This window comes from Oncorhynchus masou, chromosome 4 (assembly GCF_036934945.1).
Source record: "Oncorhynchus masou masou isolate Uvic2021 chromosome 4, UVic_Omas_1.1, whole genome shotgun sequence".
Lineage (NCBI taxonomy): Eukaryota > Metazoa > Chordata > Actinopteri > Salmoniformes > Salmonidae > Oncorhynchus > Oncorhynchus masou.
Window position 1 is genome coordinate 7,463,326 of NC_088215.1, and position 14,639 is coordinate 7,477,964.

The 14,639-nt window shown below is 44.2% G+C and overlaps 2 protein-coding genes across 2 annotated transcripts; both read left to right on the forward strand.

The window, feature by feature from the left end:
* Positions 1–5,284: 5,284 nt before the first annotated feature.
* LOC135522504 (beta-2-glycoprotein 1-like) lies at positions 5,285–8,933 on the forward strand. Its single transcript, XM_064948811.1, has 8 exons — positions 5,285–5,443; positions 5,598–5,777; positions 6,113–6,203; positions 6,291–6,367; positions 6,465–6,656; positions 7,435–7,614; positions 8,307–8,504; positions 8,796–8,933. Exons 1-8 carry the CDS (start codon positions 5,374–5,376, stop codon positions 8,876–8,878), a joined length of 1,071 nt encoding a protein of 356 aa, XP_064804883.1. The 5' UTR covers positions 5,285–5,373; the 3' UTR covers positions 8,879–8,933.
* A 606-nt stretch (positions 8,934–9,539) lies between these two features.
* On the forward strand, positions 9,540–14,363 carry LOC135522497 (beta-2-glycoprotein 1-like). The gene is made up of 8 exons (XM_064948799.1): positions 9,540–9,729; positions 11,666–11,842; positions 12,262–12,358; positions 12,580–12,656; positions 12,998–13,186; positions 13,476–13,655; positions 13,840–14,037; positions 14,140–14,363. The coding sequence occupies exons 1-8, from the start codon at positions 9,660–9,662 to the stop codon at positions 14,202–14,204; spliced, it is 1,053 nt and encodes a 350-aa protein (XP_064804871.1). The 5' UTR covers positions 9,540–9,659; the 3' UTR covers positions 14,205–14,363.
* Positions 14,364–14,639: the final 276 nt, after the last annotated feature.

Sequence of the window (14,639 nt, forward strand, 5' to 3'; positions counted from 1 at the left end):
AGTGGCTAGTGATACATGTATTACATAAGGATGCAGTCGATGATATAGAGTACAGTACAGTATATACATGAGATGAATAATGCAGGGTAAGTAACATTATATAAGGTAGCATTGTTCAAAGTGGCTAGTGATATATTTACATTTCCCATCAATTCCCATTATTAAAGTGGCTGGAGTTGAGTCAGTGTCAGTGTGTTGGCAGCAGCAACTCAATGTTAGTGGTGGCTGTTTAACAGTCTGATGGCCTTGAGATAGAAGCTGTTTTTCAGTCTCTCGGTCCCAGCTTTGATGCACCTGTACTGACCTCGCCTTCTGGATGATAGCGGGGTGAACAGGCAGTGGCTCGGGTGGTTGATGTCCTTGATGATCTTTATGGCCTTCCTGTAACATCGGGTGGTGTAGGTGTCCTGGAGGGCAGATAGTTTGCCCCCGGTGATGCGTTGTGCAGACCTCACTACCCTCTGGAGAGCCTTACGGTTGAGGGCGGAGCAGTTGCCGTACCAGGCGGTGATACAGCCCGCCAGGATGCTCTCGATTGTGCATCTGTAGAAGTTTGTGAGTGCTTTTGGTGACAAGCCAAATTTCTTCAGCCTCCTGAGGTTGAAGAGGCGCTGCTGCGCCTTCTTCACGATGCTGTCTGTGTGAGTGGACCAATTCAGTTTGTCTGTGATGTGTATGCCGAGGAACTTAAAACTTGCTACTCTCTCCACTACTGTTCCATCGATGTGGATAGGGGGTGTTCCCTCTGCTGTTTCCTGAAGTCCACAATCATCTCCTTAGTTTTGTTGACGTTGAGTGTGAGGTTATTTTCCTGACACCACACTCCGGGGCCCTCACCTCCTCCCTGTAGGCCGTCTCGTCGTTGTTGGTAATCAAGCCTACCACTGTTGTGTCGTCCGCAAACTTGATGATTGAGTTGGAGGCGTGCGTGGCCACGCAGTCGTGGGTGAACAGGGAGTACAGGAGAGGGCTCAGAACGCACCCTTGTGGGGCCCCAGTGTTGAGGATCAGCGGGGAGGAGATGTTGTTACCTACCCTCACCACCTGGGGGCGGCCCGTCAGGAAGTCCAGTACCCAGTTGCACAGGGCGGGGTCGAGACCCAGGGTCTCGAGCTTGATGACGAGCTTGGAGGGTACTATGGTGTTGAATGCCGAGCTGTAGTCGATGAACAGCATTCTCACATAGGTATTCCTCTTGTCCAGATGTGTTAGGGCAGTGTGCAGTGTGGTTGAGATTGCATCGTCTGTGGACCTATTTGGGCGGTAAGCAAATTGGAGTTGGTCTAGGGTGTCAGGTAGGGTGGAGGTGATATGGTCCTTGACTAGTCTCTCAAAGCACTTCGTGATGACGGAAGTGAGTGCTACGGGGTGGTAGTCGTTTAGCTCAGTTACCTTAGCTTTCTTGGGAACAGGAACAATGGTGGCCCTCTTGAAGCATGTGGGAACAGCAGACTGGTATAGGGATTGATTGAATATGTCCGTAAACACACCAGCCAGCTGGTCTGCGCATGCTCTGAGGGCGCGGCTGGGGATGCCGTCTGGGCCTGCAGCCTTGCGAGGGTTAACACGTTTAAATGTTTTACTCACCTCGGCTGCAGTAAAGGAGAGACCGCATGTTTCCGTTGCAGGCCGTGTCAGTGGCACTGTATTGTCCTCAAAGCAGGCAAAAAAGTTATTTAGTCTGCCTGGGAGCAAGACATCCTGGTCCGTGACTGGGCTGGATTTCTTCCTGTAGTCCGTGATTGACTGTAGACCCTGCCACATGCCTCTTGTGTCTGAGCCGTTGAATTGAGATTCTACTTTGTCTCTGTACTGACGCTTAGCTTGTTTGATAGCCTTACGGAGGGAAAAGCTGCACTGTTTGTATTCAGTCATGTTACCAGACACCTTGCCCTGATTGAAAGCAGTGGTTTGCGCTTTCAGTTTCACGCGAATGCTGCCATCAATCCACGGTTTCTGGTTAGGGAATGTTTTAATCGTTGCTATGGGAACGACATCTTCAACGCACGTTCTAATGAACTCGCACACCGAATCAGCGTATTCGTCAATGTTGTTATCTGACACAATACGAAACATGTCCCAGTCCACGTGATGGAAGCAGTCTTGGAGTGTGGAGTCAGCTTGGTCGGACCAGCGTTGGACAGACCTCAGCGTGGGAGCTTCTTTTTTTAGTTTTTGTCTGTAGGCAGGTATCAGCAAAATGGAGTTGTGGTCAGCTTTTCCGAAAGGGGGGCGGGGCAGGGCCTTATATGCGTCGCGGAAGTTAGAGTAACAGTGATCCAAGGTTTTTCCGCCCCTGGTTGCGCAATCGATATGCTGATAAAATTTAGGGAGTCTTGTTTTCAGATTAGCCTTGTTAAAATCCCCAGCAACAATGAATGCAGCCTCCGGATAAATGGCTTCCAGTTTGCAAAGAGTTAAATAAAGTTAGTTCAGAGCCATTGATGTGTCTGCTTGGGGGGGGATATATACGGCTGTGATTATAATCGAAGAGAATTCTCTTGGTAGATAATGCGGTCTACATTTGATTGTGAGGAATTCTAAATCAGGTGAACAGAAGGATTTGAGTTCCTGTATGTTTCTTTCATCGCACCATGCCTCGTTAGCCATAAGGCATACACCCCCACCCCTCTTCTCACCAGAAAGGTGTTTGTTTCTGTCCGCGCGATGCGTGGAGAAACCCGTTGGCTGCACCGCTTCGGATAGCGTCTCTCCAGTGAGCCATGTTTCCGTGAAGCACAGAACGTTACAGTCTCTGATGTCCCTCTGGAATGCTACCCTTGCTCGGATTTCATCAACCTTGTTGTCAAGAGACTGGACATTGGCAAGAAGAATGCTAGGAAGTGGGGCACGATGTGCCCGTCTCCGTAGTCTGACCAGAAGACCGCCTCGTTTCCCTCTTTTTCAGAGTCGTTTTTTGGGTCGCTGCATGCGATCCATTCAGTTGTCCTGTTTGTAAGGCAGAACACAGGATCCGCGTCGCGAAAAACATATCCTTGGTCGTACTGATGGTGAGTTGACGCTGATCTTATATACAGTAGTTCTTCTCAACTGTATGTAATGAAACCTAAGATGACCTGGGGTACTAATGTAAGAAATAACACGTAAAAAAACAAAAAACTGCATAGTTTCCTAGGAACGCGAAGCGAGGCGTCCATCTCTGTCGGCGCCGGAAGTTCTATAAGTTCATTATTATAGGACTATAAGAAAAAAATAACTATCAGAAAAAAAAGAGAGAAAAAATACAGCCAGACTGGCCTGCTACTGTTCCTCTTTAGACCAGTATAAACTATCAAGAGTAGATCCACTTGGAATGAAATGTTCAAATCACAGGGATTTTGCGTCTTTATTCTAATGACATGTCCTACAATAGGCTGCAGTGAACGTTGTAATCACTTTAAAACTATGAAGAAATTATTGATTGCATTGTAGTGTTGTAGACTAGTCTATGAAGGATACTTGTATTGTCCCGAAACCAGATCAATAAGGGAATCACGCCCGGATCTGTTTCACCTGACTTTGTGATTGTCTCCCCGAACCTCCAGGTGTCACCCGTTTTCCCCATTCGTTCCTGGGTATTTATTCCGGTTGTTCCCTGTTTATCTGTGGCTCGTTCAAGTCAACCAGCGTGTTTTTCCGTGCGCCTGCTGTTTCCTTATCGCGCTTTTGATAGTCCCCCCGGTTTTGACCCTTGCCTGCCTGACCATACTGCCTGCCCTGACCTTGTACCTCCTGCCCTGACCTTGTACCTCCTGGACTCTGACCTTGTTTATGATCTTTTGCCTGCCCCTTGGATAATTAATAGCAGAGACTCAAACCATCTGCATCGCCATGTGCCCTTATAAAGACGTTTTGAGCCATCTGCCTCCCGTGGCGTCGCCATGTGTCCTGATAAAGACGTTTTGAGCTGCCTGTCTTTACTGTACTTTCATGCTGCAGTGATGCCTCTGTAACAGTATAACTTTAAACTGTCCCCTCGCCAATACCCGGGCGCGAACCAGGGACCCTCTGCACACATCAACAGTCACCCTCGAAGCATCGTTTACCCATCGCTCCACAAAAGCCGCGGCCCTTGCAGAGCAAGGGAACTACTACTTCAAGGTCTCAGAGCAAGTGACGTCACCGATTGCAATGCTATTTAGCGCGCACCTCTAACTAAGCTATCCGTTTCACATCCGTTACACCTCTCCGCTGCTATATCAGCTATTCCTATTGCTTCTTGTCGATTTGTACTGTAAATCGACGCAGCTTTGAATGCTTTTATGTGTGGTATGAACGGTATTGCAGATCTGGACAAACGATCCACCAACCACTGTTGTCACTATGACTGGTGGCTATAGGGCAGGGGGGAAAAATAGACAGTCCCGCAGCATCATCTCAATTTGTGGTTGAGCAACCACTGTAGACTGGTAGACTATGTTGACCTGTGGTATACTAAAAGTTAGCACGTGGGAAAGCATAGTGCATACAAGAAGTACCAAAACACCCTTATATGCATGCATGCATGCATGCGGGAGGGAGGGAGGGAGGGAGGGTGCAAGCAGATGAGGAAATATGGTTGGTATGGAAGAAATTGCATAGTAAAACCTGCAGAAGAGCGAATGGGGGGAAAAAATGGACTACCCTGTGTCCAAGTACCCCCCCCCCCCCACCCAGTACATGTCCTACTACAGTTGTCTGTGACCTCAGTGCTTTTCTCTGCCAATTCCTAAGAAGTATCTATGTCCCACTGTTGTCGTCGTATTTATGATTAGGTTATAGGCCTAAACCGATCACATATTTGTCACTGTAACAAATGGTTAGCCTTGTAGCGGCCGTAAGGCCAGGACTTCAGCAGAACGCTAGACGGGTGTTAGTGCTCAAAGTGTAGATGTAAATAGTTGTCTTGGTGATCCGATGGTGCCATTGTAACGCTAGATATCAAGCTAATACATTAGTAGTACATTAACAGTATGCACATTGGGCAATAGCCCAAAATAATTCCATCTGACTCAGGCGTAACCTGTCCTATCTGAACGACACAGGCAGGGCAAGACTGCACAACCTCCCCCTTTCAAAATCAAATTCGAATGACAGTTTTAAAAATGTTAAACATTAGTATTGCATGAATGAAACCTGCATTTCATACAGCTGCTACATGTCATGATTCGGAGTCATTGTCGTGTGGGTGTATGTGTCGTGTACTGAGTGAAAGTTATCCTTCAACTCAGAGTAAATATGCATGTGCTTTGTACTTTGGGTTCAATCGATTGGAAGCCTAATTCCGACGATCTCATTGGCTCAGACTTTCTGGGCTTTTGAACGGACCATCTACATTTTTCACTGTCCACTGCCCGAAAGAACGGACACAGTCTCTCAACCCTCCCCCGGAAGATGAACCCAACCTTGGCTTTGCTGCTGCTCTGTCAGCTTGCCTTGCATACGTCAGTGACATCCAAGAAAGGTACGGTGCAAAGGGATTTAATTGAATGCGGTCATTTTTTCAATGACAGAATAGATATTACAGTGTTGGTTCACAAGATTCAGTGACCTATGCTTTAGCCGTATTTCGTCTTGTGTTTTTTTAATATCATATACACCGTAACATTTCTCCTCAGTGTGTGGCCGTCCGCCTGTGACCGACGGTATCGATGCATTGGGTCTAAAGCGCGTGTATGAGATTGGAGAAGAGGTGACCCTGGCGTGCGAGCGTGGATACACACCTGGGACCGGCAAGACTGCCAGGATCACTTGCTCTACCTTGGGAGAGTGGACCAAACTGGACCTTGTGTGTTCTCGTAAGCTCCACCCCGTTCGCAAAACATCCATTACACAATGTAAAGCATAAAAACACCTATGTTCACAAAAATTCAGGTAGATTACTGGGTTTTCCACAAATCCTGGTTGGAGGATTCCAGATTTGTTGCTTATTAAGTCACTGATTCAAGGAATCTTCCAACTGGAAAACCTGGGAATTTTGGGAATGTTTCTGAAAAATTTGGAACCCTAAAGTCACCTATACAGTACAATGGACAGTCCATACTTTAGCAAGGATATAGGACCCACATTTTTTTTTTTTTTACATGAAATGCATAAATTATATCCACATGAAGCTAATCAATTTTTGACACAGCAAAGATGTGCCCTCTCCCCAAGCCTATGCAAAAGCCAGGGATGATTGACGTGCCATTCAAGAGTGTACTCAACTACACATGTGATGACGGGTGAGGGGAAATACAGTGCGGTTTAGTTCTGACTACATTTTGCTGACTCGCTGCATCTCAAGACCAATAAGAATGTGTGTTCTTCAGGTACGTCATGATAGGAGCCAATGAGAGCGTGTGTTTACACGATGGTACCCTCAGTGCACCACCACCAATGTGTAAAGGTATACTATACCTCCAGAACGCAACCTTCCTTTTCTCCACTGTTTCTCTAAATATGTCAATATAGTCTTGATTATTTAAAATATTTCTTCCCTGCAGCTGTGAGTTGTGCTCTGCCTCAAGCACCGAAGCATGGTAAAATTGTCTATGACAATAAGAAGTTCACTGGCAATGAAATCCAGTACGGACAGAGTTGGACGTATGAGTGTTTGCCGCCAAGAGCTCCCATTGGCAACGAGAGAGGATCGTGCCTGGCCAGTGGAAACGTGACTGAGCCACCGGTATGCAAGGGTAGGTGCAGACAGTGGCAGCACATGCCAAATGGTTTGTCTGTTCCATCATGAACAAATCTCATTGGTTGAGAAGTTTTTGAGTGACATCTGGTGCAACCACTGATCAATTGATCTTATGGGGGCCCATTATTACATGGGTCTAGCCTTTTTGAAGCTCTATGTGAGATTTGGTTGCCCCTCCCAAATGTTTTATGGTTAATTTCCTGCAATTCTCCCATTTATCCATGGGGTGGAGATAATTTTTTAAAGCTATTTTCCTGCAATTGTACACATTCTGCCATTACTTCTGCCATGTTCATAATATCTGAGGTGAGAGTGACTAACAAAATCAATAGGGGCCCTTTGGAGGTCAGGGCCCCTGGGCACGTGCCCTGCGTGCCTGGTTGGTATTCGGACAGATAGCTGGCCAGACTAATTTACCAATCTTTGTTAGCTGACATGGTTAATTGAGTGATGCACAACCAAATTTCGAACTTGCACTTTGTGTATTCTATTATCCTAACTCTCAACAGTAAGTTGAGATTCCAAAAAATAAATACTAATAAAATGGGCATGGGAACCGCTGATGCCTGGGACCGGCCCTGACGATGATTCTGGTTAAAATGGTTATTGTTAACTGTTCATCCACTCCAAGCGATGATAATTGATCAATTTGCGTAATCCTGTCTTCCTCTGTTTATGCCTTTAAAAATTATTTCTGTAATTTAGATTAATCCTGACAATATTGCATTGCTAATACACTTTCACAAGCCCATTACCTTTCTGACCTGTTGCAGAGGTGAGTTGCTCCATCCCACCAACGATAGACCATGGCATCATCACCTTTGCTGTGATGAGGGAGGCCGGCTACAAGGAGAAGGTCAAGTACCAGTGCCAGGAACACTACGTTCTGGACGGCTCTGAGGAAATACAGTGTCAGAATACAGGCAACTGGTCCGCTTTGCCCGTTTGTAGAGGTGAGTCCGTGTAGGGTGAAGTTGCCCTTAGACGCTGATCTTCTGTCAGTTTTGCATTTCCCCCGCTAATGGTTAAGATTATGATTGGAGGAGGGGAAGCTGACCCGAGAGCTGTACATAGAGGAGGCTGGTGGGAGGAGCTATAGGAGGATGAGCTCATTGTCATGGCTGGAATGGTTTAAATGGAACGGTATCAAACATATGGAAACCACGTTTGACTAGGTTCTGTCTATTCCATTCCAGCCATTGCAATGAGCATGACCTCCTATAGCTCCTCCCACCAGCCTCCTCTGCTGTGCATTGGGGAAAGTTCACACCTGAGTCACTGTTGTTACTCTTGTGGGAATGTCACTTGTGTGTGTGTGTCTGTATATCGAACCAGCTTGTTGACTTGCATGTGATTCGATGTGTATCGGCAACCATTTATTTCATCTTTGGTGACTGCAATGATTGCGTACTGAGAGCATACTGTCGTTTGTGCCTTTTGAGCAAAGCACTGCATTCCCAAACCTTATCCGGGGTCGCTGCTGTGTGGCTGACCATGTGTTGCTCCCAACCTATTGTATATGTGGTGTTTCAGGTTGGGTACTGATACAGAGGAAAATGGAAAATGTCCATGATCTATTACATTTCATTCTATTCAATGCTAAACGGAGAGTCATGTTGCTTTGCTTGTCCTCGCTTTACCGCAGCCCCCTGTAAAGTTAACATCAACAGAGGTCGCATCTTCTACAACGCCAAGAAGATCTGGATTGGTGATCTGAAACCCAATAGAGTCCTTCACGGGGAGCCTGTTGTGTTCTACTGTCTGAACAAGGAGTTGAAGTGTGGCATTCCAGTAGCAAGTCAGTGCATCGACGGCACACTCAATACCCCAGAATGCTTTAAAGGTGAGGCCCTTCGTACCAAAATAACATGGTCACGTTCATTATGGCATGCAAGTTTTAAAACATTTTACTACGTAAATCGAAAATGGGTGTTTCTTACTGGACACGCGTCGGTAGTCTCTCTGTGTTTCTGTCCATTTTATTCCGTTTGATGACAAATGAACACAACCCAGTAAAATGTGTTGTGGTCGCTGCCATCCCATTTTCAAAGCTTCCCAAAGCTGTTTAGTTGAGCCCTTAATATTCTCACAACGAAAATGACAAACGTGTTTGTGTGTCTTGTCTTTCTCTTAGAACCAGGCAAGATGGAGTACACCCTCAAGCCCAAATCACTTCCATCTGAGATTGCGATGTGTCAAGCCGACCTAACAAAATAAACACCATATAAAGAGGATACATATGGCAAATAAATGACTTAAAAATATAAAAAAATCTGTTTTAAGTCTATTTGACTTTGTGTCCAAATAATCCAGCCTTGCCTTTGCTAATAACCTGTTGATTATATCCATAACTTGAATGAGCCTGAATTTGATTGCCTGTAAAGTACATGTTACCTGAAAATGACACTAGATGTCAGTATAGGATTACAGTATTTGTCATCTCTGCTCATACACAAAGGGCACTGCAGTTTTGAGAGAAAAACAAGTTACTTTTTAACCAAGAGTAAACATATCTTTTTGTTTTGACTTGAACTCGATATCGGATTGAACTCTTGCAATTTTGCAACAAGAACAACAAACAGAAGCTGTATGAGATTACAAATGCATTCCATTCTGTTCACAGATAAAAATCACACACATAAATATTCATAGTAGTAGATCTGCGTCATTTAACCACATCAATGTTATACTGCTAGAATAGCTTCAGTCAACTTTATTGTACCACATAAATGGATCTGGCAACCATGATTTGGTGAAGAGTTACAGAAAACTGGTGATGTGTACTAGGAATGGGGGTGGGGCAACAGTAAGGTTCACAAAGGTCTGGTGCTTTACGGTAAATTACGTAAATAGTAAACGAGCCAGAGGTTGCCTCATTCGGCGTTGTCATCGACCCTTATCCAATTACCTCGAACATAAAAAGTTGGGAGCTCCAACGACATTCCGATTTTTACCCTTGAAACCAGAGAGGAGAGCCGCTCTCTCCACATCACAGACGATGGCACCAAGCCTCTCTTTACCACTGATCTGTCTGCTTGCCTTGTATACACCAGTGACAACCAAGAAAGGTATAGTATCTATTATTACGGTCTTTACACTGAACAAAAATATAAATGCAACAATTTAAACTGAGTTACAGTTCATATAAGGAAATCAGTCAATTGAAATAAATTCATTAGGTCCTAATCTATGGATTTCACATGACATTTCACAGATGTGCTGGTCACAGGCACCTTTAAAAAAAAATAGTATGGGCGTGGATCAGAACCAGTCAGTATCTTGCGTGACCACCATTTGCCTCATGCAGTGCGACGCCATCTCCTTTGAATACAGTTGCTCAGGCTGTTGATTGTGGAATGTTGTCCCACGCCTCTTCAATGGCTTTGTGAAGTTGCTGGATATTGGCAGCACCATTTCCTTCTAATAGAGTTGATCAGGCTGTTGATTGTGGCCTGTGGAGTGTTGTTCCATGCCTATTCAATGGCTTTGTGAAGTTGCTGGATATTGGCATCACCATTTCCTTCTAATACAGTTGCTCAGGCTGTTGATTTTGGAATGTTGTCCCATGCCTCTTCAATGGCTTTGTGAAGTTGCTGGATATTGCTGGCGGGAATTGGAACATGTCGTACATGTTGATCCAGAGCATTCCAAACATGCTCAATGGATGACATGTCTGGTGAGTATGCAGGTCATGAAAGAACTGGGGCATTTTTAGCTTCTAGGAATTTTGTACAGATCTTTGCAATATGGGGCTATGCATTATCATGATGAAACATGAGGTGATGACGGCAGATGAATGGCACGATAATGGGCCTCAGGATCTCGCCACGTTATCTCTTTGTATTCAAATTGTCATCGATAAAATGCAATTGTGTTCATTGTCCGTAGCTTGTGCTTGCCCATACCATAACCCCACCACCACAATGGGCCACTCTGACAGCGTTGACATCAGCGAACTGCTAGCCCGCACGACGCCATACACGCCCGTTACAGTTGAAACCAGGATTCATTTTTGAAGTGCACACTTCTCCAGCATGCCAGTGGCCATCGAAGGTGAGCCTTTGCGCACTGAAGTCAGTTACAATGCCAAACTGCAGTCAGGTCAAGGCCCTGGTAAGTACGACGAGCATGCAGATGAGCTTCCCTGAGACAGTTTCTGACAGTTTGTGCGGAAATGATTTGGTTGTGCAAAACCACAATTTAATCAGCTGTCCGGGTGGCTGGTCTCAGATGATCCCGCAGGTGAATAAGCTGGTTGTGGCGGTCCTGGGCTGACATGGTTACACGTGGTCTGCGGTTGTGAGGCCGGTTGGATGTACTGCCAAATTCTCTAAAAAAGACATTGGAAGCAGCTTATGGAAGAGAAATGAACATTCAATTTCACACTCCCTCAACTTGAGACATCTGTGACATTCTGTTGTGTGACAAAACAGCAGATTTCAGAGTGGCCTTTTATTGTCCCCAGCGTAAGGTGCACCTGTGTAATGATAGCTTCTTGATATGCCACACCTGTCAGGTGGATGGATTATCTTGGCAAAGGAGAAATGCTCACTAACGGGGATGTAAACAAATTAGTGCCCAACATTTCAGAGAAATACGATTGTTGTGCATATGAAAGACTCATGAAACATAGGAGCAACACTTTACATGTTGCGTTCATTTTATGTTCCAGTGTTTTGACCTCTTGATTTCAGAAGCCTTTTGTGTTTCTGCGCTGTATGCTGTTCAATTTTCCTACGTACTCTCAGTGAGCATGTTGTCAGTGTGCTGAGACAAATGGGCTTGTGTCATGTTGACGAATATTTTCAGTTACTGTAAGCTGAAAGGAAAAATACACTTTATTTTAATAGTCCACCTACCTTTTTATGCTCAACAAACTATCACTAGACATTACGTAAAATGTCAACTGAATGTCTGGGGAGTTGCACGGGCACTTCTTTGGTTAATCTATATGTGTGTGTGTGTGTTTTATTGACCCGTCCCTTTGCTTGTCTGTCCCCTCAGAATGTGGCCGCCCGCCCCTGGGTGACGGTATGGAACTGGAGGGGCTCCAGAGGGTGTACTCCCCCGGAGACGAGGTGGTGCTGTCGTGTAAACGAGGGTACACACCCACCTCAGGCTCTCGCACAATCAGCTGTACTGCTAGCGGAGACTGGACCAAGTCTAGACTCACGTGCTCAAGTAGGACGCTTTTATAAAGTTTGACCTGAAACAGTATTACTGTTCATGTATCATAATTTGATACTCAAAAAAAGAAATAATCAGTGTATCAGTTGATACTCAGTATATTGCAAGTATTATCAATTGATACTCAATATGTTACAATGATGATCAGTTGATACTCAGTATATTGCAAGTATTATCAATTGAGACTCAGTATATTGCAAGTATTATCAGTTGAGACTCAATATGTTACAATGAGGATCAGTTGATACTCAGTATATTGCAAGTATTATCAATTGATACTCAGTATATTGCAAGTATTATCAGTTGAGACTCAATATGTTACAATGAGGATCAGTTGATACTCGTATTGATGGAACTGTTGAGCAATGCTGACCAACTCTCTTTTTTTCTTTTCTTTATTACTTCTGATGCAGCAAAGAGTTGCTCTCTCCCAGAAGCGCTGGGCCATGGATACATGGAGTATGTGGACATTGTCTACCAGAGTGTCATCAACTACACCTGCCACGAGGGGTATGGGGAATAGCATTTACAAACTCCATTCTAGCGTTTCGTTGACGACTGGCCACTTCTCCGTGCTGTCAAAGTCGATAACATGTTATTGTATCAAACACATGTGAAGTAGGTCAAAGTTGAAATCACTGTATACCCATACACCTAATATAGTGTGTACTTTATGTTATTTTATTTCTTTTAGTACATAACTTGACAGATTACGGTAATGTTGTTCACAGGTATACCCTGCAAGGAGCCAGTAGCATTGAGTGCTTGTACGACGGACAATGGAGTGATCCCCCACCGACGTGCACACGTAGGTGTCTGCCTTATACTGAAATACATAGCTGCTCTAGCACTGCGCACTAATGATTCAACATGATCTCACATTGATAAATGCATACAAACTCACATTGATGCGTGCAAGCCTATAAGCACAATGTAAACGTGGCCGTATTGCTGTAATTGTGAAGAGCATTCTACGATGTGTAAAACGGAGATTTGAATAATGGCTTTACTGTAGACTATGCTACTCATATGTTACATCGTATGTCTCTGATTAAAAATAAATATATATATATATAGAGAATATCACGTATTTCAATCAAATGTGCGTGATTTAATGAGCATGTGAATGAAATCTCTCCCCTCTGTTAGCGGTGACGTGTGGTCTTCCTCCAATACCTAAATATGGGAAAATGGTCTACGACAGAAAGTTGACAGGCGAAACAATTGTGTTTGGTTTTGGGGGGACCTATGAGTGTTTCCCTCCACTTGTCCTCATAGGCAGTGAGAGGGGATCGTGCAGCACTGACGGAAACTGGACTGAGCCACCAGAATGTAAATGTAGGTACAGTGTTATCAGTCAAAAACTGAGCACTTCATGTCACCTTAGAAATTCGTAACTTTCGTTCGTGAACTTTTGTAAGCTGAGGGGGATGGTTATTGGCTTGTGTAACCGTTTGTTTGTTTTAGTTTTGGCCAGATATGTCTGTGATACCTCTGGGGAAATGAAATGAAATACAAATTGCACCTTTTCGTGTGGTAATAAATGACAAGTGATTTGCTTTGTGGACAAAGTTAAAGTGGTATTCTGAACACACACTAACCCTGATTGACCTCTGTTTGTTTCCAGTGGTGACCTGTTCAGCTCCAACAGGCATCAACAACGGCTACATGACCAATACTGACAAGGGGGAGTACGGCTTCAAGGAGACTGTCAAATATGGATGTAATATAGACTATGTCCTGGATGGGCCTGTGGAGATTGAATGTCTTAAAACAGGGGATTGGTCAAAGGAGCCAGTTTGCAGGGGTAGGACCACTGATTTTGTGACAATTTTGTATTTTGTTTAACCAAACTTATTTGGTAACCTGTCAAATCGGTGTTTTTGAATAGCTTGAATGTTGCCGTTTTTTGAAATTCTAAATAGTAATATCCCCTACTCCCTGAGCCAATACTATAATTATTGATCATAATTTCACTTCTTGTTCCACAGCTTCCTGCAAGGTAGGTATTAAAAGAGGACGCATCCTCTACAATGGAAAGAAATTTTGGATAGAGGATTTCAAGCCCAATAGAATCTTGCATGCGGACGTCGTCTTGGTCTATTGTATGAACAAGGAGAAGAAGTGTGGCTATGCAGTGTCAACCCAATGCATCGATGGAAAACTCAAGATCCCAGAATGCTTTGAAGGTGAGACGAGAGCGCAAGCGTTTTTTCTTGTTGGTTATTTTCTATATAAAACAACATTAACCATCAAGTCTTCATGATGTCTGTGTGTGTTTTTCTTTCTAGAACCAGGTGGGTTTACATATAAAGTAAACTATGATTCCCTGCCATCTGAGATAGCCCAGTGCTGAAACGCTGTGCATGACAAAGCAAATTGAGACCAAGAACATTGATTGCCTGTGAATTAAATGTCATGTGTATTTCTATGTAATGCTATCCATTTGTTCTTCGGAACAATTTTTCTGTAGAGAACTAATTTTACGTTGAATAAAATATACTGTTTGCTTGTATCTTTGTAGATGACTTGACCCAACATCTTACTCAATACTTGCAAAACAACAGCATAAACTCAATTTCCAAATGATGTCACATGATGTCAGTGTTGTGCAGCTGTGAGATACTCTGTCAGGTCAAGTGGTCAGGAAAAACTCAAACATGCACGCACACACACTCAACTCAAACCCATTGCTACACCACACACTAAAAAAACACCAAACTCATTACTACACCACACTAAATACACACCAAACGCATTGCTACACCACACACACACACACACTAAATAC

Excerpts from the sequence above, each read along its gene's own strand:
- LOC135522504 (XM_064948811.1), top strand. The coding sequence starts at position 5,374 with ATGAACCCAACCTTGGCTTTGCTGCTGCTCTGTCAGCTTGCCTTGCAT. Across the intron at positions 6,204-6,290 it reads AACTACACATGTGATGACGG|GTACGTCATGATAGGAGCCA; the intron begins GTGAGGGGAAAT and ends TGTGTTCTTCAG. Across the intron at positions 6,657-7,434 it reads TGAGCCACCGGTATGCAAGG|AGGTGAGTTGCTCCATCCCA; the intron begins GTAGGTGCAGAC and ends GACCTGTTGCAG.
- LOC135522497 (XM_064948799.1), top strand. The coding sequence starts at position 9,660 with ATGGCACCAAGCCTCTCTTTACCACTGATCTGTCTGCTTGCCTTGTAT. Across the intron at positions 11,843-12,261 it reads GTCTAGACTCACGTGCTCAA|CAAAGAGTTGCTCTCTCCCA; the intron begins GTAGGACGCTTT and ends CTTCTGATGCAG. Across the intron at positions 12,657-12,997 it reads TCCCCCACCGACGTGCACAC|CGGTGACGTGTGGTCTTCCT; the intron begins GTAGGTGTCTGC and ends CCCCTCTGTTAG.